Source organism: Urocampus carinirostris, chromosome 12 (genome assembly GCF_059441175.1).
Source record: "Urocampus carinirostris isolate Australia breed hairy pipefish chromosome 12, RoL_Ucar_1.0, whole genome shotgun sequence".
In the NCBI taxonomy this organism is placed as follows: Eukaryota; Metazoa; Chordata; class Actinopteri; order Syngnathiformes; family Syngnathidae; genus Urocampus; species Urocampus carinirostris.
In genome coordinates, this window is record NC_142360.1 from 31343695 (window position 1) to 31368294 (window position 24600).

Below are 24600 nucleotides of genomic sequence, written 5' to 3' on the forward strand. Positions count from 1 at the left end.
TTTAATGTATGAGTAGATCTTTATTCATCCAGAGAGAAGGCTGGTATGTGAGTGAACAAAAACAAATGCACCTCTAAAATAGAATTTCCAAAGTCAAGATATTTTTAAATTATGAACAGCATTCAGAATGTACCAGGCAAACAGTCAGGGGAGAAGAGTTCTGCTTGGCTGGCGGACCAACGGAAAACAGACTCCCTCATCTTTGGATTCAGACGCAGGAGAGAGAAGGTATTCGAATGCTACAGTAGAGTCATCACCCCCTTTATTCCCAGTCTCTCTGCTGTGACATCACAAAGGCAGCTATTCCCGCGAGAAAAAAATGAAGTGTTAATGACTCATCACATGAGCATAGTATCCTCTGCAGTGCATTTAATTACAAAGAAAGGAGAGCAAAAATACTGCTTTTAGACTTTCTAAAATATATACAGAGTAAAATAAGTTATGAGCTGTGTACATCTAAATCACACAACCTCTAAAGGCATCTGCTTATTTGGTTAAACGGGCGATTAATAGCTATTAAGGACGCCTTGAAAGGGGAGGAGATAGATATTTATATCTCTATATACGTTTCTGTTTTTACAACTGACTTCCCTGAGGATTTCCCACAGGCGCTCTCGCATTAAATAATCCGACATTTACAACTGAGGTCAAGCTCCGAATCATAAAAATACATTTCTCCTCCAAAATACTCTGCTTTTCATCTCTGTCAAACATGCTTTTTTTTTGCTCACGAACGTATCGTTGATTGGCGTGCAGGGTAGGAAATAAACAGCAAAAGGAAAGCACAACAAAAAAGCAAAATCCATCATCCCACTGCTTTGCCAGGCACGCCATTGTGTTTCTTATTGCAAACGGAATCTTGCATAAGTCTTTTTAGTGTGGGAAAGTTGCACAACTCGAAAAAGGTTTGCTTTTGGAGCTTTGGGGAGAACCTAAAATTCATGACAGGATTTTTATAGAGAAACTCTTACTAATTTGTACACAACCTTTTACCCTGACGAGATGTTGCCCGGCAACATTAAAAGGGTTATTGCATGACAATTTCCCAATATGTCATTTATGCCTCTCTGTGACTTTCTTGCATACTGAAACCTCACATTAAGGAACACAATAACATCCTTGGAAATGTACTAGTCCATTCATTTTAGGTTCATCCAGGAAAGTCCCTCAAAAGCTTCAATACCCTAAACCTTTTCCGAGAATTGTCTCTTCTCCAAGCGACCTTCTGGCGCAAAGAAGCTGTGCGAGTCTCTTATTCCCACGGATCGCTTTGTAGCCCTTTAGTACGCGGATTCTCCAGCCTCCCTCGCATCACGGTCCTCCGCCTTCGCAGACGGGAGCCTGCGCCCGACTGAGTGCTTCCCGTATCTGCAGGTTGAGCTCCATGAGGCGGCCGCTGGCCTGGGAGAGGTCTCGGCTGGGGCCCACCACGGCCAGGCATCCCGTCTGGCCCAACGTTTGGTGGCGGAAGTAGATGTGCAGCAGTGTCTGCACAGGGTCTTCACCCTCGCTGCCGAAGATGTCGTTGGGCCAAAAGGACCTGGTGGAGGATAATGCAAAATAATTAGAATAATTTTTTTTGAGAGATTGCGATTTGTTCAGCTTGCTCACAATAACGAATGTACCAACACCATGAGATGTTCTGGGCTAAATGGAGCGAAACATCACTGAAAGATGTCTCATGGCCGATGATCCTGCAGTTACTGCTCCCATTAGTCAGGTGGATACGCCATGAGGGTATTAATTACCTGTGCTCTCATCTATCGTAAATCCTGGACTACAGAGCACACCTGATTAAAAGCCGCCAGCGCAAATTCGAGCTAAAAACTCTTTTAAGCCGCAGGCTTTAACAGTCATAAGAATTAACTCATTCACATCCATTTCTTACATTTAAAAAAAAAAATCATAGAGGAAATGTCTAGTAAAGAAAAGTAACACATTATGCCGCAATTAAGCAGAGGTGGGTATTTACTCCATTACATTTTCTTAAGTAGGTTTTGGGAAACTTTGTAATAAAAGTATTTTTAAATTCCCATATTGTTACTTGAGTAAATTTGTGAAGAAAAAAACGGTACTTTTATTGCGCTACATTAGGCAACATTGAAGTTGTTACCTCGTTACCTAATAAATCCCCGCCACATACGTGCGTGTCTGTCTGTCTCCGCTAAGGCGCTTTTATTTTGAAGCAGAATTCCACCAGGCTTTACCATGTTTAACCAATCAATCGTAGGAGCCTCGTCACGTGACCATATTTAACTTCAGCAGGGGAAAGTTGTTTACGGATGAACAGATCGAAAATGTCTCTTAGCAATACAGACTATGAAAACCCAGAAGAGGAGGAGCACCCCTGGCCTCACATCAAAAGCATGTTCCCCTTGAAAAGGGTGCTAAACATTCGCTACAATATGCAATGTCGCCTTTGTTTGCCCAAACAAACAGAGATTTCTGCATTCAAGGATTCAACATTGAACTTGAGGAAACATGTAGCGGTAAGTTTCCTAAATTGTAATTTGAACTTTACTTTGGTTTTATTTGCTATTTAAGACTTGCTTGTTTTATTTTTATTTTATTGTTGTTGGATATTCGGTTTACAGCGAACTTGGATGTCCTGAAAGGTGTTTTTAAGTAAAATGAAATGTTTTTTTTATCCTCAATCATCCAGCATCTTGAATTTAACCTTCCTGTTTTAACAATTATTTTAACATTAAATATGTATATAGAAAGACTTTTTTACTGTGCTGTATACGCAGTGCATATATATATATATATATATATATATATATATATATATATATATATATATAAAAGAGCCTTCAGCTGGTACAAAATGCTGCAGCGAGGCTTTTAACTAAGACAAGAAAGTTTGATCACATTACCCCGATTTTAGCTAACCTGCATTGGCTCCCTGTTAGCTAAAGATGTGATTTTAAGGTTTCGTTGGTATTATACAAAATCATACATGGACTTGCTCCCTCATATCTTTCAGATTTAATTTCCCCCTATGTTCCGGTCCGGAGCCTTCGCTCTGAAAATGCAGGTCTACTAGTGATCCCAAGAGCCAAGAAGAGATCCGCAGGTTCGAGAGTGTTCGCCATCCGGGCTCCTGTACTGTGGAATGCTCTTCCTCTGAGATTCGATCTGCAACCTCAGTGGAAATGTATAAATCTAAGCTTAAAACACACTTCTACTCTATAGCATACGAGTAATCTATATTTTATGTTGATAATGTGTTTATTGTTTGCCCTCATGTAGGTTTTAGATGAGGGGATGGTGTCATAATAGTCATATAGTTTAGTTTGCAATAGTCTTTGATCTGCGCAGCCCTTTGAGACTCTCTGTAATTAAGGGCTATACAAATAAACATGATTTTCATCATCTTAACCCCAACATGTCTATGTCATTAATCTACCTGAAGACTTTCACTTGGGTGAGGGCCGAGCAGAAGTCTCGGGCCCTCAGCGTCTCAACCAGTGACTGGATGGCCGTCTCGACGGTGGAGTGAGTCGTGTCCGGCATGCAAACATCCTCCTGGCCGTCAATCCCGTCCCTTTCGGCAATCTTTAGGCAGCACTCGAGGGCGCTGAGCTCGTCCGACATGTTGGTCACCTAAACGATGGGAAATGGGCAGCCGGATAGACAGGTTCGGCGTGAGTGTGCGTATCCCGTTCAGGAACGGAGCAGAGAGGGAGGAGGCAGCAAAATAAACATGGTGATTGGATTTGAACGCTAACGGCAGCTGACCCCCATCAATCACCATAAGAATTCATTCAATTTGATTCAGTGGTGTAATCCACTTAAAGGTACATTAAGATGCAGGCCCAGATAGAGAAGCAGGAGACTCTTGCTTCGGTCAGCAATCGCTTTGGACTGTTTGCTTCAAGCGCTTTTATGTCTGTGTGTTTAGCCGCCCCACTGTCATATGTTCGGAAAGGTGCCAAAAACAATATCTTCCGTCTCACCTCAGCTTCTCTTTTGATGGTATCCACTCTGCTGATGAGCTTGCAGTAGGCCTGGAAGAGCAGCAGTAGCTGAAAATGCAGCTTGTACAGGCGGCGACACAACTCCAGCTCCTAAATGCACAAAAATGAAAAAAGAAGTGAAGGTGAGAAAAAAGGAATAACAGTAGAAAGGGACGGTGAAATGGTTAATGAGGCCTGGAAAAGACAACCACGGGGATGTCAGGCGTCCAGTCTATTGCAAGCAAAATTAGTCAATAGTAAAAAGATTCAGAGCGCATGTCGGTAATAACGAGTTGATGATGTCACTAATTATGAGTTTCCTTGATTTGTGATGGGAGCCAGGTTTATAAACAGCACATAACAGAGTTGGGTTGCACTGTGGCCAGACAATTTGTAAGCAAGAAGAATATATGGCACAAAAGATTGTCAAACCACTGTTGGACTGACAGTTTATTGACGCAATTGCATCATGGTAGCTAATTCGCGTTCTGATTTCCGATCCAATAATGACCAAAGTATTTACTAAAAGTCACACCCACCCCCCCCAAAGATAATAGCCAAAGTGGAATAAAGTATTACATAAATGAATAAAAAGCAAAAAAAAAAAAATCTAAATTAAAAGTAGTGCACAGTCACAATCATCTGATCTCAAAAACCTACGAACTAAAAAAAAACAAAGGGTTTGAAAATATGCCAAGAGCTGGCCTGGCCCCCCCAAATTCTAATGAAATAAAAACAACTTGACAAAACTGCGAGTGACAAAATTATTGGCAAGAACAACAGAAAATGGGTTGAAAAAGATACAACACATAAAAAAAGAAAAATAAGGGGAAAATAACATTTTATAAGACATTTAACAAAAACACACCCAAAATGCCAAAATTCGAATTATAAGGAAGCAATAGAAAACTAACACTTCAAAAACAACACAAACATATGTCCAAGACTCAAACGGCAAGAAATAATGTTGTTAAAAAAAAAAAAAAAAAAAAAAAAAAAAGAATAAATTGCGTTGCCATAAAATCAACTATCAATAATCAGTGCGCCTTTGCTTACAAATACATTGTGGTTGGATGTCTACAATAGGAAGGGAAAACGAGTATACAGTATCCTCTAATATATTTTATTTGCAAATTATTTGAAAAGGGGATGGAGTAACAAACACAAAAACATTACAAAATCAAAGGGGGACCCATGAGACTAGATTTAGGACATTTAAATGATTTTTGTTTGGCTATAAGGGCAATAATAAAATTGGATGAGGGAGTTTCGTGTTACGTGGTCAATCAGGACTGAAAGAGACACGAGGGAATGTGATGAGGATGATTGTTGGCGTTGTCTACTAAAACAGGAGAACCACTTACTGCCAGACTCTCCATGTGCTAAGCAAGAAGGAGGTGGGTGACAAGAAGGAGAGAAAGAGCAAAGAATTAGTTGGAACTTACAAACCTTTGTGGGGTGGGAAGAAGTGCATTGAAAAAGTGTGCTTGGTAAAATTCTATTTCAAGGAAGCAAAGCCTTTTTCAGATAAAAAGTTGGGACTTGTTACATTCAATAATAACGTGAATTGTGTTTTAGTGCAGTGTACCTCCTTAAACGAGCACCTTTACACACAAGAATTTCGAAATACATGGTTTTTCAAGGTGCTACCTTACTTTACGAAGGAACGAATTAAGCATGCACGGTATGTAGTGATACCACTGTATTTTAAAGACTTTTTAACTTGTGACTGCCACCCTTGGCCTGAACTGGAACAGCAGCCGCTTCCCCACTGTGTGTGTCAACTGCACAAAACGGGTCAGCCTACCTGCGCTTGAGTGTCGAGCAGGCAGATCTGTTTGTCCCCGAAGGTTTTCCTGCAGTTATCCAGCCACTGAGAACCGAAGAAGATGAAAGAGATGTTTAAGGAGTGACGCATGTGAAGGCGAACTTTGATAGCCTGCGCGCATCTCAACGGCTGCTCGGCTAACAAATTCAATCAATGCATTGTACTTAACGTATTAAAACAAAGCAGCCTGTAAAACAATATGCTGGGGAGTGGGTGGGCAATATTTGACCCTGCGGGGAGTGTGCTTTTCTCATTCAATTAGCGGCCATGCACGCAACCCCTGCAATCTCATCTGCAGAGTGTCTGCCTCCCTCGCTAAATCCTCCAGCCTGGACCATTCTAACTGATTTAAGGAGCCCCATGGGGTTATTTTTAGACGCTCGTTGCAGCTAGAGATGATGTCATGGGAGAGCTGACGCACTGCTGAGGCAAGTTAAGGTTTTCCTGACTTTAATTGGTCAGAGATTTTTGGGATGGAAGCTAAACTGCATTTCAGCAGTAACTAAAAAAAAATGTCCACCACTTACGAGCTCTGCTGCCTCCCTCTTGGCGTTGTACGTGTCCAGATGCTCTTGCAGCTCCAGCACACTAAACTTAAGTGTCTCCAGCAGTCCGCACGAGACCAGCTGGAGGAGAGATCGAAACATGAATATCTGATACTTGCATGGCGAGGATCAGGTAAAGCGGGAAAAAAAAGGTAGGTGGCGCCCTCACCGTCTCAGCGTCCAGCAGCACAGTGGGGCACCGCGAGTGCGACGTCATGACCTCCAGGGAGCTGAGGAATTGATTGCCGATTCGCTGAAGCTTCTCGCCGAGGAAATGCACAGACGCATGAGTGATGGCGCCAAATTTCCTCTGAATGCTCTGGATAATGACAGAGTAACATTTTATTTGAACTGATACAATTCAAATCAAATTTCCAGCTTTGAATTTCAGTCAACTAAATTAAGTACAGTGATACATACTGGTTCCATTCCAGGATCGTGCTTGTAGCTCAAATTGCTTGTGGAACGAGCACATTTTCCCGATATGATATTAAAACTAATTGGTCCTCCTGTCCTCCCAAAAGCGTACAAGTGAACCATAAATAGCCATAAAACACATCTTCCTGGTCACTAAAACACTTTCAAATAGTATTGGGGGCACAAGTAGGAGTAACAGAGATTGCATACCTGGTCAAATTATACAGCCCTCATCTTTCTTTCTATAAAATCTCTAGGTTACTAAAGCAGATTTGCTCTAAAGAGTGTGGTATCAAAGAACAGCAACATGTTTGGCCAATTTAACAAAATGTCAGGTGGAAACAATTAAATGAGAAGTAAGCGAGGCTCTTGTAAACTCAATCTAAACATTTCAAGTAAACTATTTGACTCTAGATATCACTCTCAGAAGGCTGAGCGCATGCATGGATGAACAGGTAAGGTCAAAGGTTATCACATTTGGTACTTAGCTTTAAGAATTTCAAAGTACGGTATTTAGCTTTTAAGATTTTAGAAACACCATCTCATGTGTGTTTTTCAATAAATAGTGTGTAAACAATGCTGAAAAAGATATGGCACGGACAATCATGGGACTCTTTGTGATTTGAGAAGAAAATGATGAGGAGGATAAGCCAGAACAATTGAAGTGGTCATAGAGGGAGTTGACAGCTGAGAAATCTAAGAAGCATTTCTTTTGTAGAGACCATGTTGTCTGGCCTCATCTACCCACTACACCTGAGCTATGCCTCAGAACTCAGACACACATTTGATTTTTTTCAGAGTGTACTAATGAATCTCAACTGCAGTAAAAAAAAAAAAAAGACTGTCCCCGAAAGTACAAGGAAAGAAAATTAAAACAATTCAATGACCAGGTAAATGGTTGGACGTTGTTGCCTTTTACCCTGTTAATTCTGTATGGATAATGTTGAGGTTTTCCAAAGTCAGTGTTGCCCGTGTTTATTGACATGATAAGGCAATGAAGGTTATATGATGGTCAAGGAATCTCCGTATGTGATTATTAATAGGTAAAATACATTATTGTATAATTGTTTCCTTAAGTTTATGATAAACCTAGATTCATGTATAGGCTGTATGAATACAAAAAAAGGTAATGTGAAAGGTCAAGTTTAGATTTGGTAATTAAAACAAGCACACACACTTTATGTGAAGGTTTGGATTATTTCAATTCAATTTAAGATTATCATATTCACTTTCTCTAAATGGAATATTTTACTCTGTACGAAAGTCATTAAGATACAAGGAAATTTACATGCGATTAAATTACGGTACTTTAGGTCAAGGTTTAGGGGTGGATTCTTATTTTGAGTGTAATTTGTCTTGTGAGTAGGTGCTGTGTTGTGTTGTGTTTGTAAGGTTTTTCATCAGTTGATAAGGACGATTTGCAAACATTAATAAGAGGAGAAATTGGCGGATGTTGACAGCTATGAGATTTACCACTGTTGATACGGAAAAACAAACAAAAACTTTTTTTTTTGTGTAGTAGTTTTCATGCACAAAACTGGAAGAGCTTATCCTGATGGTGCGCAGACACAAGCGATCTCTAGAGAGGTAGTCTCTGGGACTGCTTTGTACAGTGATGTAGATTTTTTATTAAAAAAAAAAAAAACTTGTAGAGAGGCTGGTATAAAAAAGCACCACTGTAAAAGTAGTGCGCCCTGTCCATTCTACCTGAAAGAGTTGTGAGAAGACGTGGAAGGTATAGACTGCAGATGAGCCGTCCACATCAGAGAGCATCTGGTTGACGTGGCAGCGCCAGGCGTCCTCCTCGTCATCGTAGGCGACAGGCTGGAACGCCGCCAAAATGGCGGACAGGAAGGGGGAAGGAGGCGGCGAGGCCTGCGTTTCTGGGAAGCATTCTGCCTCACCTTCATCTTGGCTGAAACAATGGATGGATCAATTATTTTACAGCATTTAAAACAAGCTGCTAGAAGCCTCATTATGCCTCAAGATATTCCATAGGTATATTTATAAAACTTAATAGATTAAGACCCTAGGATCCACTGTAATTAACAGCTTATTGCATTACTCTCCTGTTAAATAAAGACTTTCCATATAGTTGTTGTAAGCACACAACTAAAGAGGGGGTAATACTCCTTCACCGCTTGCTGAAACTTAAGACTGCCACTGCCCCTTACTGCAGAGGATGTGCAAATAAATTGTGTTCTAGTAAGACAAAAAAAGACAATTTGTTGTATACTGTGTAATTTACTTTATGAACTGGTGAAGGTTCAATTATGGACTTTATTTCGGTTTTATTATTGGATTGTGTGGCCTTATAGTTTACTCAGAGATCCACCCTTGCATTGTAACACATCCCCCCAAGAGGGCAGACAGCACTATTAAAGGACTGCTGTAGTGTCAATTTAGTTATTTATAGTTGGCACTGAATTGGGTCAAACTGCCAAGTATCTGCCAAAGTATGATTTGATTTCAACTATTCTAAATAAGAAAATTGGGAAAAGAACAAAAAAGAATCATAATTGGACCTGAAAAATAAAGATGATGTGTACTGAAATCCTCCCTTGTGTCTAAAATGTGCCTCAGCTCAAGTTGCTAAACGGCGACATAAACAAACACTAGCCCTCTTTCATGATGCATTTGCTGCAGTACTTGAGCAAAACAACATGAGCGATTAGCCACTTAGCATCACCATTTCTCTCCACCCTCTCGCTCTCAATTTTACTCAAACACACACACACCCACACCCACACACACACACTTATATACAGTACTCACAGGCCCGTGGGACCAAAGAGCCTAAAGAAGCAGACAGAATACAAGTATCTGAAGCCGGCATTGCCAAGCACCGCAGCCGATACCGTCTCCGTCCTCATCCCCGCGCTCTCGCTCTCTCTCATTTTCTCTCTTCATCTCTTTCTCTCTCTCTCTCTGGGCACTAGCGCAGTGCAGACAGCCTCCGCATACTCACTCTGTGAATCTCGCAGCCTTACAGTAACGAGGGGGGCGGGCTATTTAAACAGTAAGACATAAATCCTCACAGATGTGCCACATGCTAAACTGTTTAGTGCCCCCGCTGTCAACGCACAATCACTCAGACTATGCCCATTGAGTCCCACCCCACATCTACATACATTTCAGTCATACTTTGTTTATTGACAAATGCCTCATGACATGTACAGATGGGCCATGGACCTTCCTTTTGTTCCCCAGGTGGAGTAGATTTCCGAATAAGCAACCGCCCTACAACCAGAATTGGCACACCTTGAAAAAGCCTTCGTCATCCAAGCCCAAGTGGATGGAAGCCACGCCAGTAAAAAGATTAACGACAAAGTGTTCACGCAGACTGAGGCTGTGCCAAAACAATGTTCGAAGTGGCGGAAGTGCAAACGCCAACAGGCGATGTAAAAAAGGGTATTTTCCAATAGAGGACATCAGGAAACTGGCATAAGGTGGTATCACTTCCGACCGTATTTCCCGGATACAGTGCGCACCTGAAAACCCCAAATTGGGACAAAAATTCTTCAGTGCGTCTACTACTGCAGAATACAGTGTATAAGAATGGTATTGCACACAGTAATTATAGGTATGCGTTACCATATAAGGTTTTATGGTACAGTACCGAATTTGTGCAATTATTGCTAAGCCGCTTAAACTTCGCTGACTAAACTTGCAAACATTGTAAGCAATCGGAATCGAACTAGAGAACACCAACTTCCAGAGACCACCAGTAGTAAAACGCGCATGAACAAACACACACACACACACACACACACACATATTGTTAGTGTATAAAATCCTTCAATGTATATATATATATATATATATATATATATATATACCGCCAGCATTGGAAAAACCTGGTTCATCTGGTCGGCTCAACGCACAGGGACGGGACCCCCCGACCTTCGCTGGAGCAATAATCAATCAATATATATATATATATATATATATATATATATATATATATACACATACATATACATATATATATACACACACATACATATACGCACATACATATATGCATATACATATACGCATATACATATACGCATATACATATACGCATATACATATACGCATATACATATAAGCATATACATATACGCATATACATATCTACATACATATACGCATATAAATATCTACATACATATATATATTTTTTTTTTTTTGGATGTTATCTGTACCAATGGTGGACTAGTTTTTTAAGCGTCTGCACTTGCAACTCCCTATTTAGATATTGATTCCCGTTGCATATTTGGCCAGCGACCCTTATTGACAGTTCAATCTCGTTAATATGTACTGTAAGCGTATAAAAGGAGCAGCACGGCGCCGCAGTGGTTAGCGCATGTGCGGCACAGTTCTGAGGTCATGAGATCAAACCTCCTGTTTGGAGTTTACATGTTCTCCTCGTGCTTGCGTGGGTTTCCTCCGGGCACTCCGCTTTCCTTCCAGATTCCAAAAACATGCTTGTCAGGTTGATTGGCCGGTCCAAATTGTCCCTAGGTGTGAATGAGCGAGCGAATTGTCTGTCCCTGTGTGCCCTGCGACTGGCTGGCAACCAGTTCAGGGTGTCCCCTGCGCACTGCCCGAAGATAGCTGGGATGGGCTCCAGGACCCCCGCGACCCTACTGAGGATAAGCGGTGCAGATAATGAATGGATGGAAGTGTATAAAGGGCCTGACAGTTATAAACAAATGCACACAGTAACTCTTACTGATATCTCAATTTCATGTGCCTTAATGGTGTGGTGCACCTTACGTATGAAAAATATATGACAAAAGACTATTCGGGGAGGGGGGGTTGTCTTATAGTGTGGAAATGACGGTATTTATTCCATAAATTAACTTGGGCCCCGACTAATAATGATTTTTGACCATCAGATTGATGAAAATAGTACAAATACAATGAATAAAAAAATTACATCGACTTTTCTTGATAGAAATTGGCATCATGTGTTGAAATCCCAACCAACTCACCTTGACATGCCAGAGTAGTCGGCCTCCTCCTCCTCGCAGCGCTCGTCCAGTTCCTTGAGGGCCTGGGTCACATCCTCCTCCCAGACAGAGCCACAAGTACTGCCAGGATCCAGGTCCGGATCGAGGTCCAGCTTAGTATCCCCATCTACTCTGTAAGGCGTCAGGACTGTTTGGGGTTCCTCCTCATAGAACGACCCCGGTGGAGTGTCTATGGCTGGCGGGGGAGGGGGGGCCGGATCCAAGTCTTCCTGAAGCTCGGGAATTTCCCGGGGATTGGGGAGCTCACAGAGGTCTGGGCGATCGGGGGGCAAGGGAGGGCCGCTTCCGAAACCCGTATCTTCGCTTATGCTACTGCTCAGCTCGTCGGCAGTAGTCGTCGTTGCGCCGATGGAATCCTGCAACGTTAGCGCAACGTACATTACGGGAATTCACTTCAGAATGTAATTAAGGACTTTACTTCAAAATCCGTAACATCTCAATAATCCTAATCGAGACATTAAAGTCGCCATTTTTACTCCCGTGGCGCACTAAGTAGTCCTGCGGGAAACCAAAGAAAACGAGAAGGGATCAATAAACATGAGGCAATATTAATCAATCTTGAAAACGCCTATAGAAATTTCACCCCGGTTCCAATAAAGCACATGATGAAACTGCTTGGGGAGAGAAGAGATGAGTGAGATCTCCTTTACGTGATTTAGCATCCCTAATCCATTTACGTTACAAACCTCATAACAGTGCAGGAGATGCTGGATCTCGTCCCAACTGACTGGCTGTGAGAAGTTCACTACATCACTCTTAACATCGCATATACAAATCATCTCGAGTGCGTTTCAGCGTTTTGGTCACCCACAGAGGTGCCATATAATAAATCAAATTTATCTCAAGATTATATATTAAAAAAAAATCCTCCCCAAAATTGCAGCCCATGCAATTTAGTGATTTCTACTGCACCGCGACGATCCAAAATTGAATAATTGTTAATTATTACTCAAAACGTAGGTTTTTAAGACACAACGTTCAGTGTGGATGAGACCTCAGTAGACGTTTTTCTTCACATTGTTCCCCTTTGCCTCGTTTTGACCATTTACATAATTTCCTTGTGCGTGTGTGTGCGTGTGATGGATATGCCTAATATACTCTTGATTTATTGTAGGGATAAAACAACAACAATACATTCCCCAGCAGTGACCAGAGAACAATATTTTTAACTGCAAATGAATTCAAACAAAGAGGATAAGGGGTTCAGAAATGGAATGTATGAATGAATGAATGAAAATAATCAAATAAAAATACTTGTCAAAGTTTTTTTTTTTCGGTCATCCTACTAAAAGTCTAATGCAGAGAGGCTAGCATGGCAGGCGGCCAGTACATCAGTGAGGGGAGACGGGCCGCGATATTACGGAAAGCTTTTAGAAAGCGTCCGCCCCGCAAGAGAACGAGCCGGAGTATTGATGGTTTTTATCTGAGGGGCTCATTACGCTAAGAGCTGTGGCTGTGATATCCTTGGGGTGACATTGAACACAGTGGCTCTATTGAAAAAAAAGTTGGGAATCTGTCCGGGAAGACCCGCTCTCGTCATTCAATCAAAATAATTATGCAAAGGATATTCCTTCCAACAATTAATTATAGTTAACATTGTGGCCCCTAAAATCTTAAATAGAACTGTGGAAAAATTGTTGATTCATTTCGGAGAAATGTCTTAGTAATTTGATATAAGTGCCTACTTCCCGTAATAGGTGTTTGGTAGCTTAATGTACTTTAACAGAAATAATAAATGACACAATTATTTTTAGGAAGAATTCTATTTTAGTAGAAGTAGTTGATCCTAGTGTTGGCTTCAATATCAGCGCTTTGAGGGGAGAAAATTAAACCTGTATTCAGTTTTTTTTCAATAACTGCACGAATTGTGCATCCAAATTGGACTTTGAATGATTACATTTTAAAACTGTTATTTTCAAGCCTCGATGTAGTTAAAGTACCATATTTTAACACTATAAGGCGCACCTAAAAGCCTTTATTTTTTTCAAAAGCTGACCATGCGCCTTATTTATGGATCAATATTAAATCGCAAAGTTTTCCAACTAACTTGCACCCGCCGACTAGATTTTCCCCCGAACGCCAAGTAGTACGCGGTGTATGCTGGGATTTATTTACCGGCGTTTCATTGGCTAACCAATGTGTAAATCATCATTTGAAGCGATCACTATTGGCTTAAGTTATTCGGAGGTCAAGGGGCGGATCCTTTTTATCATTTACAGGCTGGCATTGGCTTGAACGGCAAAACAAAGCCTGCAATTGGCCGAAAAAGATGTGTCAATCATCAGTTGAATCGATCACTATTGGCTTAAGTTATTCGGAGTTCAAGGGGCGGATCCTTTTGATCATTTACAGGCTGGCATTGGCTTGAACGGCAAAACAAAGCCTGCAATTGGCCGAAAAAGATGAATGTGTATAGCACGTGGCTGACGGCATAGAGAAAGCATTTTTTTCTATTCTGTATTTGTAAATATTTTATTCTCCTGGATTTACTACACTCACGGATATAAGAGGACATTGGCTGCACATTATTATGAACACAACGACTTCGGTGAGCTACTCCGGGTTTTATATTGTCCCTGTATCTTGTTTCAGACTGAAACTCGATGTTTCTGTGATAAGTGGTGCAGATAATGGATAGAATGGAGTGTCTATTTTTAAATTAAACTCAATTCCAAGTGTTTAGTGTCATATGCACAGTAAAGTTGCGAGCGTAAAAGAAAATAGAAACTAAGGAATGGTTAGAATTTCTTGAATCCCAAGACTTTAACCTTCCGAATGATGGAACGATGCATTTGAGTGACATCGTACGGACACCGCATCCGCACGTGTTCTTGACACGTATTCGCGTCTTTGCAAGCTTTGGGAATGTTAAGGGGGTAATAAGTTTGACTGAACTATCTGACTGTTTTGTCGACGTTCCCATTGTAGCGCCTTATAATCCGGTGCGTCTTATGTATGTCAAAAATAGGACCAAAAACTATTTTTTCGGGGTGCGCCCTATAACCCGGTGCGCCATATAGTGCGGAAAATACGGTATTCATGTATTAAACAGAAATGTCTTCGTATTCACAAACTAGAAAAGAAAAATAGAAAAAACTTAAACCTAGTGTTCGGAGTAGTAAAATCTGACAAAAATTGAAAATAAACATACAATATTAATGGCATGGTAATCCCTGGAGCAGTTTGGTAAAAAATGGTGCATTGTGAGAATATAATACATTAAACATTTGCAATAAACCTATGAATATGTCCATTAAAATCTGATAAAAAAGAAGCTGTGTTTTTGAGCACGACTAATCTGATTTCTGTAAACGTGGTGAAGTCATGCAAGAAAGATGATAAACAACACTACATACAGTACATGCAATCTGTTAGTACATGTGACAATCTTCGGAGTAGCGGTGAATGCCAGTCGGTGTTTGTTAGCAAGTGAGTGGACTCGAGCCCACGTGTCATACTCACACATGCGTTCCGTGGCGATTACGGCGGCAGCGTCCAGTTCACAAGTGTTTAAATTGCAGGATTTCTTTCTTTCTTTTTGGTTTTTAGTAGTTATTGGAGGTGAGCAGTTACAGCTGACCTGAGGTGAGTCTCTCGTTTGCACCTTTGCCCCAAATCAAATGCGAAAGCCCCACAACGTACATTATCACCCGGAAAGGGGGGAAAGGGATTGAGACAGATACCACTACATCACCCACAAACGAGAAACCTTATAAGAGCGATAAAAAGTGAAATAAATGCGCAGCCAAGCACCATTGTGACTACTGTTGTCATGAATGAGGAAAAAGAGGTGAAGGCAAAGAGGTAAGCTAGAATGCACCCCAAGAGCACCACAATTTGTCACTGCTCCCCAATGATCGCACCTCAGGCAGCTGGCTGCTGGTGCTGTCTGAGTTGGACGTCTCCAAAGCGGGGCTGTCAGGCCGCAAGAAGGAAGGCGGACGGCGAAGGGGCATTAGGGCCGAGGCCTCCTCAGTAGAGGCACCGCCCGAAGACTCCTGGGACTGCTGCAAGGAGTCAACATGGTTGGACGCTGTGTCGTCTGTAGCCGAGTCGCTGTTGAGCTGGTGAGGAAAGGGAAGAAATATTAAGGGAGGATCACCAGATAGAGTCTATGTACATGACAGTTATGTGCCGGAAGATAAGTATTTAGACAAAGGGCTTTTCAACCACAGGGAAAAAGAAATGGAAGCAAGTATTTGAACTTAACTCGTTCAATGCCCTAAGTTCATCTCAAACCGGAAGAGCCAGCCAGTTTTTGGCATTTTGACTCATGTTTGACTAACTACAGAAAATTATGTTCTATGTTTCTATCTTTTACCAGTGTTTGATAAAACAAAGTCAAACAAATCAGTTTTCAAGAAAAACAGCTTTTTTTGAAAATATCCATTTTAAGCAGAACTTTCACTTTGGCGCTTTTGTTTTTGAATTTGTGATCCCTCCAATATCTAAACAATGCTTTCCATGAACACAAGGACACTTGGCTTCCAAAATAACATTTTCTTGCCAAAACTACAAGCCACTCCTGGCATCTAACAGTGAATTATCATACTGAAATTCTTCCCAGAGGCTTGATATTTACTGATTAGCTGTGCAAAACCCTTTATACGGTAATGGATTCGAAATCTAAAAAAAAGGGCATTCTTTTGTTTGGCACTCAGGAACAATGCTTCTGAAAACATATTCATTACGGCACTAAATGAGTTAAATTATTCTGAGAAAAGCTTTTTTATGATTTTTTTTTTAGTTTATCAATACAAACCATATACCAGTACTAATTACAAAATTATTTAATTATTGAGTGTTTGAAAATGATTTTTTTTGTATTAAAAAGTTTTTTGATATCAATGTTTTAGTTTAAAAGCAAAAGCATGTGTAAAGAAACATGCTTTTTTTGTTCGCCAGTTTAATACTGGTTTTAATTTGGTACAGTCTAAGCTATGATTCAATTCTAAAGTTGCTTGAAACATAAGAAATTTAAAGAGGTAATTTCAACTTCAATCCAAACGCATTTGAAAAGTTTAAGTCAGAGTTACATCTTTGTTTTAAGCGCAGTTACAGTGTGTTAAATGTGAAGTTTTTTTTATTGCCGTTTTCCCAAAAAGGTGATCTTCAAACAAAATTAGGAATTCTTACTATTAAAGACTCATGTTTGTACTTTCCTTGAGCTACTAGGCCATACTTACCGACCAGAAAGGGGAAAACAGAGCTTAAAGAAGGGCACGCTACAACCACTGTGGGACGGGTTCATAGAAAGTGCACCACCAGCCAAGAAGCAAGCACCAAGCCCCTCATGTCCACATAGCTCCAGCTCAATACACACTCAAGCACATACAAAGCCGGCATGAGGAGCGTTGCAAGCGAGAGGGGGGCAGGACAGTTGGGATTTGGAGGGTGTTGTTTATATGGACCCTGTTTAGAGTGCGACTTACGCGGACGGAGCGGCTGAGAATCTGGCTAGCGCTCAGTACCTCCTCTTCGGACGACTCGTCCGTGTCCTCGTGGTTGGTGAGGTTGAGGCTGGGCGTGCTGCCGGTGTACTGGCACTCCTGCAGAGATGGCGTGTCCCCCTTGTCCATGCTCTCCAGGGAGCGCCTCCTAACGCCCCAGTTGAAGTTGTCCATGCTCTCCCCCTGCAGGACATCCACAGGCACAGCAATGAGGCCGAGCCGAAAATGCTGAGGTGGTTATACAAGTATCTGACACTTAAAAACACCATGCGTTTCACTATGGCCCATACGCAGACAAATGGAAACATAAAAAACATGAACTGAGGTGTCACTGTAAATGTAAATCAGAACAAGAAACACAGTGGAGACAAAAACACCAAACTGAATGCAGATGACATGGAAAAAAGCAGGGTACACACATACTCATAATTGGGTCTAATATTTGATTGAGTTTTAAATTGTACCATCGTATTGAGAAAATATATGAATACAATGTTATTCCTCAGGAAGTGGTGAGGCTGGATTTTGCCTTCAGCCTTGTTAGTCAAATTGGGGAATCAATTTGAATTTTTTTCTATGACACCTTCAAAGGGTGAGATGCTCTGTGTTTTTTCTACTGTTTCTCAGAGACTGGCATTGGAAGGATGGCGGACATGATTTTGTGTTGATGAGGTGTGTTGGTCCTTTGGAATTATACCCACTATTAAACAAATAAATTGAAAAGTTAAAAAAGTACAGGTGTACCCTGCTAAAGCTGCTAACAGACTTACCTGCAACTCCTTGTGGCAAAAGAAGAGAAGGAACACGGTTGTTATAAGACATTCTATCATTGACAACTAAGACACATGTTAAGCACAAACACGTGTGGGGTAAGAAGATTAAACATAATGACGCTTGGGAGTGAGTCAACATGGACGGAAATTGAATGAGTCACATTCCTAGAAGGAGGTGTCAAGAAATTCCTAGTATGATGCAGGACATTGGATTTATGTTCAAAAAAATTCTAGCACCTCAAGTGTCACATTCATTTTTATGAGTTTTCTCACCTCGCCGTCCTCCAACTCTATATCCAAGAAGTCAAAGTCCTTGAAGACTCCAAACTGCTGCTCGCTTCCCAAATCCTCTGCCTGCACTTCTTCTTCTTGTACCACCTCCTCCACCGTCGGGATTAGGCTGGTTTGCTGGTCTGCCGAGTCCAAATCCTCGTTGGATGAGAACACCACCTGTAAAGATGGGTGAACGTTATTACACCCATTTTTGTGGAAAAGGTATTTTCATGCGTTAAATCCAAATTACTGCAATGTAGAGCAGGCGCTCTTTAGATCATAAGATTGTTAATTTTTGATTTCTCAGAAAAAAACCACACTGCAAATCGTGTCTATCTCCTTGGAAACAAATCAAGTACAATGGAGCACAATAACCTGTACATCTGCTGTGAAACTGACAGAGCTCGGCAGAATCTTTAGAGGACAAGGCTTACCGATGGATTTTTGGGAATGCCAGATTCTGGACCGCACAGACAGAGAACATTCATAAGTCTCTCTCTGGTCCGTCTCTGTAAAGACAATAAAAAGACAAAAAAAATAAGGAAATTAGCTGATCAAAGGGGAAACAATACGTTTTTTACAGTACGTTTTCTACCTGAGAGAGTTGCGGCCTCTTCCAGCTAACGGGTACCAAACCGTTGGAATTGGATCCGGAAGAGGTGGACGATGTACTCCTCGTAACAGCATTGATTTGCGGTTTCCCGTTCCGACCGGCTACAGTGCGCTGATCCCCGTACTTATGTCCGATTATGGGCGTCTAAATAGTCAAAGATTAATTTTGAGATAGCTGATTTTTTGTAATTGACAGCTCCAAAACCTCCAAATAAAGATATGTTATACGTGTCCACTAAATGGGGGCTAAGTCAAACCAATTCTAGAATACAAAATAGTTTGTTGACACAAAGATGCCATATAATGATAATGCACTATTTTCATGTTAAGCAAGTACATATTATAGGTTGAACTCCTCAAAAAACACAAGGTGAATTTTCTTTTACCATAAGTTTGACATCATTTTCTCATTAAGGACATTAGTTAAGTTTCTGTTATGGAAACATGATCCTGGAAAATAATAGCACGAGCTAGTACAGGTTTGTTTCTTAAAAACTATGAAACAAGTTAAATAAAAAGATTTTAAAAAAATGGTCTTAACCTCTGATATATCAAAGTGGAAGTCCAATGTCTTCCCAGGCAGCTCCTTTGAAGAGTTGTTGAATATGCGCGTAAAGGCAATTTCTGGAGAGCCGCACGATTCACTGCTGTATGATCGCTGCACGTCGTCAGGCACCACCAGGCTGGCTGAGCGGGACACCACCAGCTTCAGAATGTTCTGTGCCTCCTTCCAATGAGGGCTCTGGAAGGTACAACAAGAGAAAGAATAAACAGGGGTAAGTGAACTGGGTGTTGTGCAGAATTGAGGAATGCAAAGGGAAATTATTTCACCAATCCTGGCCCTCGCTCAATACGGTTAAAAACACAAACCAGACCATCAGTGAGACTATACACAAAAGGGCTAAGCCAGTACAGAATTAAATCTAGTAGGTCATAGCTTTAAGCAGTTTTACAAAACCGTAACACAGTTGATGAAAAAATACTTCAATTCCTCACCAAACCCTGAAAAGACCAATCCACACTTAATCTCATGCAAAAAATAAATCAAAAAATGAGATTTGTGACGAATGACTACACATAAAAAAAACACATACACTAAACAGTTAACAGAGTGCAGGTAGGAGTCTGACCTGAATAAATTTGCCTATAATTTTCATTATCTCCAGGTTGAACTGCTTGACGGGGGCAGCTAAAAGGTCAATATGACTCAGCAGGCTGTAGATGATCTGCAGCAAGGATTGCTGCATGCCAGGAAGGCCCTTCTCCAGCAACTGGCAAAACAACATTCGATTAAACATGAAAACACAAGGGTCCGTCGTGACTTTTTTTCTGGCACACCTCAGCCAAGTATGTGACCAAGTTGAGGGTGATATCAGGGAAGGCGTCGTGCACATAACGACAAACGACGTTGATCCAGTTGGTGCAGTCGCGAGAGTAAGTATGCGTGCTGTATAGGCTCAACATGTGCGCCAGGTTTGATAGTGTGGCCGACTTGTCGTCAGCACACAGCTTAGCGATCTTGTCTGCAGTCTCCCTGCAAAAGGCTGTGGGGCTGTCAAAGTGCTGGATGAGGTGTGGCAGCAAGCACAAGATGTTCAGCGGGAAGCCTGTCAGGATAACATGAACAATTTAAGTTGGGACTGAAAACCTAATATTGGAATTCTAACATTTAATGTAGGGGACATATAAGCAAAAAAATGGGTGATATGTAACAATTTATCTCAAATTTGGACTATACTGAGTGCTGAAACTTGCTAAAAGACCATCGTATACAGCCAAGTATAATATTAGGGGATTTACTAAAAGCTATAAATTATAAGGGAAATACATTCTTTTACTTTTAAGAGAATTTTAGACATTCAATGTGAACGAAAAAAAGTTGGAGACAATATAGTTTTAAACGAAAAACTTTCAAAAAAAAACCGTACCTAAGTACCAGTCTAAATCTAACCCTCTAAAATAAATAATACTTTGTACAAAATTGAAAACAAAAATGACCTAATGTAAAAACCCAGACAAACAGGGGGGGGGCAAGTGTGAACAAAAATTGCTGTTATGTGGCCATGGTAGGCAGAGAGACCTAAAGTGGGTGACGGTCATAGAAGGAAGAACCAAGTCGATTTACCTGCCAGTTGTGAGGGGTCAATAAGTGCGTGCCTAGAGACGCTGATGAGCTTGCTGAGAAGCTGGATGGTGAGCTCTAATGTGGCCGTGGAGGTGAAGCCCTTCAAGAAGAGTTGCAGAAGCCCCGGGAAGCTATACCACTTAAGCTTGGCTTGGATCCTTTCAAGGTGCTCTCTGTTATCCTCCCGCTCTAGAGGCAGCTGCCCCAGCAGTTTGTTGAGCAGCCGTAGTGCCAAAAGGTACTCAAACTCATAGTCTGACTCCAGGAGCGAAGCAGCGATCCAGAACACCGTGGCCATGAGATTGGTGGGGTCCACAGGAGGGGTAGCGTCCCGGCCCGGCACCCCACCACCGGGGCCACCCCCGCCCAGTGCAGATAAGCTCCGGGTGCGTGCCAAATTGCCGTGGCTGCCACTGAGGCAGTCAGCCACATCCAGCGTGTTACTGCGTCGCCGGTCCGCTTTACGTTCGCCTATCAGGCTGGCACGAAGTGAGTTGCTGCGGTTGTGCACATAGTGGAAGAGCCCACCACTACTCAGGTTCAACTGTCCCGTGCTCTTCCTGTTAGCGGCAAACTTGGGTCCCAGCAGGTGATCACCGGTGGGGGTTCTAAAAGAGAAACCAACAGCACGGATGAGAAAATTAGCCCAGCATGAGTAAAGTGAAATGACAGGACGTACTGTACTAATGCAGTGAGGAAGTCGTGGTTTTTGACCGTGTCTGCCAGTGTGTCGATTCCAGACTCTAGTGTGAGCAGCAGTTCAATGACAAAGCCCTAGAATGACACAGTAAAATATTAACAGCCCAAACTATCTCAGCTTTTAACATTTAAACACCTTCCAATAAGCAATACAATTTCCTGTCTAAATGTTTTAGTAACTTCAATCAGACTCAAGTGTTGCCCCTCATATAAACTTTTGCAGCAAAATTTGACCAGATTTAATGATGTAATCAAAAGTCGTAAATTTCCATTATTTCAACTAAACTTGAACACGACTTTGTCCAGAGCACAAAAAGGCTGGTTCTATAGTAAAAGGCCAGCAATTCATTTTTATAACCTGTTGCATGTCACCCGAACGCCTAAAAAGGTGCACCCAAAGTAAAACTTAAGCTCTACTTGAACTATTTGGAGTATCAGCATAATTTAGGTCTCTTTTTGAATTAAAAAGTCACAAGTTTTGTAAGTCCTGACCTGAGCCTCCTCTCCAGGGTCCCCAACAGTTTCTACCAGTCTTGAAAGGATGTCAGACAAAGTGCCTGGAGTGAGAGGCTGCTTGAGTGCCCGGAATATCTGGAAGGATCGTCCCGCGTAGTGTCGGGAAGAGCATGACAGTGCCGTCTGCAAAGCCACATCACTCAGAGAATCGAGTTGAAAACCTAAAGGAAAAAAGAAAAATGAAAAAAAAAAAGTTGAGCATTCCTTGAGGACTGGATCTGTGAATCAAATGCCTTAAATGTTAATTAGTTTACATACTTATTGTATTTGAAATAATGTTCACGTATTTTCAGTGTTGAACAAGTTATTATATCAGGATACAAATTATTGAAAACAACAACTATAAATTTTAGATCGTTGCCTTTTTGTGTCTGTTTAGCCAAAATGTACCTGGCTGGCAAAGTTTGAAAACGGTTATGACATGTCGAACAAACACGCTGAGCTGCTCGGCGCTTTTGATGTTGGGGTTCTTGGGGGACACGTCCTCATGGTTCCATAAAGGTCCACGCTTCCTAATAGACATAATTACATAGGGGGGGTGATTACAATTTTTTTATGTCATAATAATGATGCAAAACAATGAACGGGGGAAAATTAGAAATTTAACATGTGCCCAGAAATGTAAAATAAAAAAATGAAAATCAGCAAAAATAAATAAATATTACAAAATTCACCAAAACTCTCGTAGAATAGAGGAAAAGAAAGGGAAAAAAAATTAAATTGGTAATCTGCCAAACAAAAAAATAAACACTGACAAGAAGTATACCAAAAAAAAAAAGATAACAGGAGTCTTTTCTCACCTGGAAGTTATAAACTCTATGAGTGCTTTGACTTTCTCATCTTTCTCTGCTGTAGCATCCACCTCACTGAGGAGTGAGGGGGATGTGTGGGACAGGTGGGAAACGTAAGACAGGGACGAGCCGCCGGCACCCAGGCTGATACTGGATGACGTGGAGCTGGAGCTGAGTCCCGAGTCAGTGACCGGCGACGGCTGACAATCGGGCAGCAACTCTTGCACACCTGCACCAAAAAATACAACATAATGTTACAAACACCTAGACAAAGAAGCACGGGGCCTCAAACAAAATTTTTTGGGAAAAGCAACAACACTGGTACCTGTGAAGTGGAATTCGGGCGGTGGCGGCTTGACTGTGAGCACTCTCGGGTCATTGAACTCTCTGTTGCGGAGGAGCACCATAGCCATGCCTTGAACGCTGCTGTTGGCGCCCTGCACAATGAGCAGGTGCAGCAGGAGGCGTTTGCTGTGTTCGTAAACCTCTGGGTGCTGATGGTCAAACCCTGATGAGGAGATGGCGAGACTAGCATTAGCGTAAAGTCAGATCTCAAGCAACCACAACAAGCAAGTTACCTATAAAAATGGCATGCAGCAAGAGATGCAAATAGGCACTCCACTCCACTTTGACGCCGTGGTCCACTATGAGGTCCGTTAGTAGGATGACGGCGATGTTACATCTGAAACACAACAGCAAGCTCATTTAAACATTTTTTAACAAGTTTGAACGTTGATCTCCAACTGTACTCATCAGTTGGGTAGTTTTTTTTTCTTTCTTTTTAGATTTTAACAAAAATTGTTTTACATTATTGTCTTCCTTGTCAAAACATGGTTAATTTCCGTTATTTGTTGCCTGATATGTCATTTTTTTACACAGTTATCAACAGTTTGTCCTTTCTTAGTTATAATGTGTAGTTGTTTGGAACCACCCAAATTTGTATTTCTGTCGAACATGTCATTTCATCACTTAGCTCTGCCTTTTTAGAAGGGGGTTGAAACCAGTTTGAATAAGAAATGGTTAAAATAATTAAAGATGAGAAGGCCTGAATTAAACCAAATAACCCCACCCTCGAATTGGCTTCCATCTTAAAATGGCCCTGTCTTTAATCTAATAGTCTTTTATTGCAGAAAGGTGAAAACCAATTCTTGAGATCGTTTATTTTTGATGATTTTTTTTGGTTACATTTTTTCAGTATTATATTGATGCAATTTAACCTGATTTTCTTTCTAAAAACAGTCAAAGACAAAGCTATTAGGAAATGTTTTGCTTTGTCCATTTTTTCCCAATGTGTTGATTTTACTGTTCTGTCCTTTAGGGTGTGAGGAATACAATAAAATCACTACATTTTGTTTTCATTATCTGAAAGGATTTGCACAATGGGTTAAGTTGTTCCGAACTGTTATAGGTACACATGCGCAAGAAGCCTAGTTGGAAAACCTGTGTAGTGCCACAGCAGGAGTGTTGGTCTCCGGGAGATAGTCAACCAAGGGGGACCAGCATCCACCCATCGGAGGAAAGGGGAGAGGCTCTGGGCGATTGTTATCCATCACTTTCAAGCGCCAGTTAGCATAGAGTGGCATGGAGTCAC

General features: G+C 41.3%; 1 protein-coding gene across 7 annotated transcripts in view; it reads right to left on the reverse strand.

The window, feature by feature from the left end:
• fryl (furry homolog, like) overlaps positions 1 to 24600 on the reverse strand; it is an 85928-nt gene continuing 61328 nt past the window's right edge. For 4 of the 7 annotated variants that reach the window (XM_088350011.1, XM_088350009.1, XM_088350005.1 and 1 more), the window contains 25 exons: positions 24450 to 24600; positions 23588 to 23691; positions 23335 to 23517; positions 23019 to 23238; positions 22609 to 22730; positions 22195 to 22379; positions 21683 to 21777; positions 21004 to 21611; positions 20217 to 20485; positions 20009 to 20149; positions 19420 to 19620; positions 18862 to 19023; positions 18701 to 18775; positions 18267 to 18443; positions 17203 to 17403; positions 15634 to 15834; positions 11732 to 12126; positions 8457 to 8664; positions 6502 to 6651; positions 6315 to 6413; positions 5767 to 5832; positions 5324 to 5341; positions 3960 to 4070; positions 3410 to 3606; positions 1 to 1540 (listed from right to left, as the gene is read on the reverse strand). In XM_088350011.1, the coding sequence (XP_088206137.1) occupies positions 1312 to 1540; positions 3410 to 3606; positions 3960 to 4070; positions 5324 to 5341; positions 5767 to 5832; positions 6315 to 6413; positions 6502 to 6651; positions 8457 to 8664; positions 11732 to 12126; positions 15634 to 15834; positions 17203 to 17403; positions 18267 to 18443; positions 18701 to 18775; positions 18862 to 19023; positions 19420 to 19620; positions 20009 to 20149; positions 20217 to 20485; positions 21004 to 21611; positions 21683 to 21777; positions 22195 to 22379; positions 22609 to 22730; positions 23019 to 23238; positions 23335 to 23517; positions 23588 to 23691; positions 24450 to 24600 (4568 nt within the window). In that variant the 3' untranslated portion in view covers positions 1 to 1311. The remainder of the gene's footprint in view (positions 1541 to 3409; positions 3607 to 3959; positions 4071 to 5323; positions 5342 to 5766; positions 5833 to 6314; positions 6414 to 6501; positions 6652 to 8456; positions 8665 to 11731; positions 12127 to 15633; positions 15835 to 17202; positions 17404 to 18266; positions 18444 to 18700; positions 18776 to 18861; positions 19024 to 19419; positions 19621 to 20008; positions 20150 to 20216; positions 20486 to 21003; positions 21612 to 21682; positions 21778 to 22194; positions 22380 to 22608; positions 22731 to 23018; positions 23239 to 23334; positions 23518 to 23587; positions 23692 to 24449) is intronic. The other 3 variants (XM_088350006.1, XM_088350012.1, XM_088350007.1) reach the window with 2 other exon arrangements.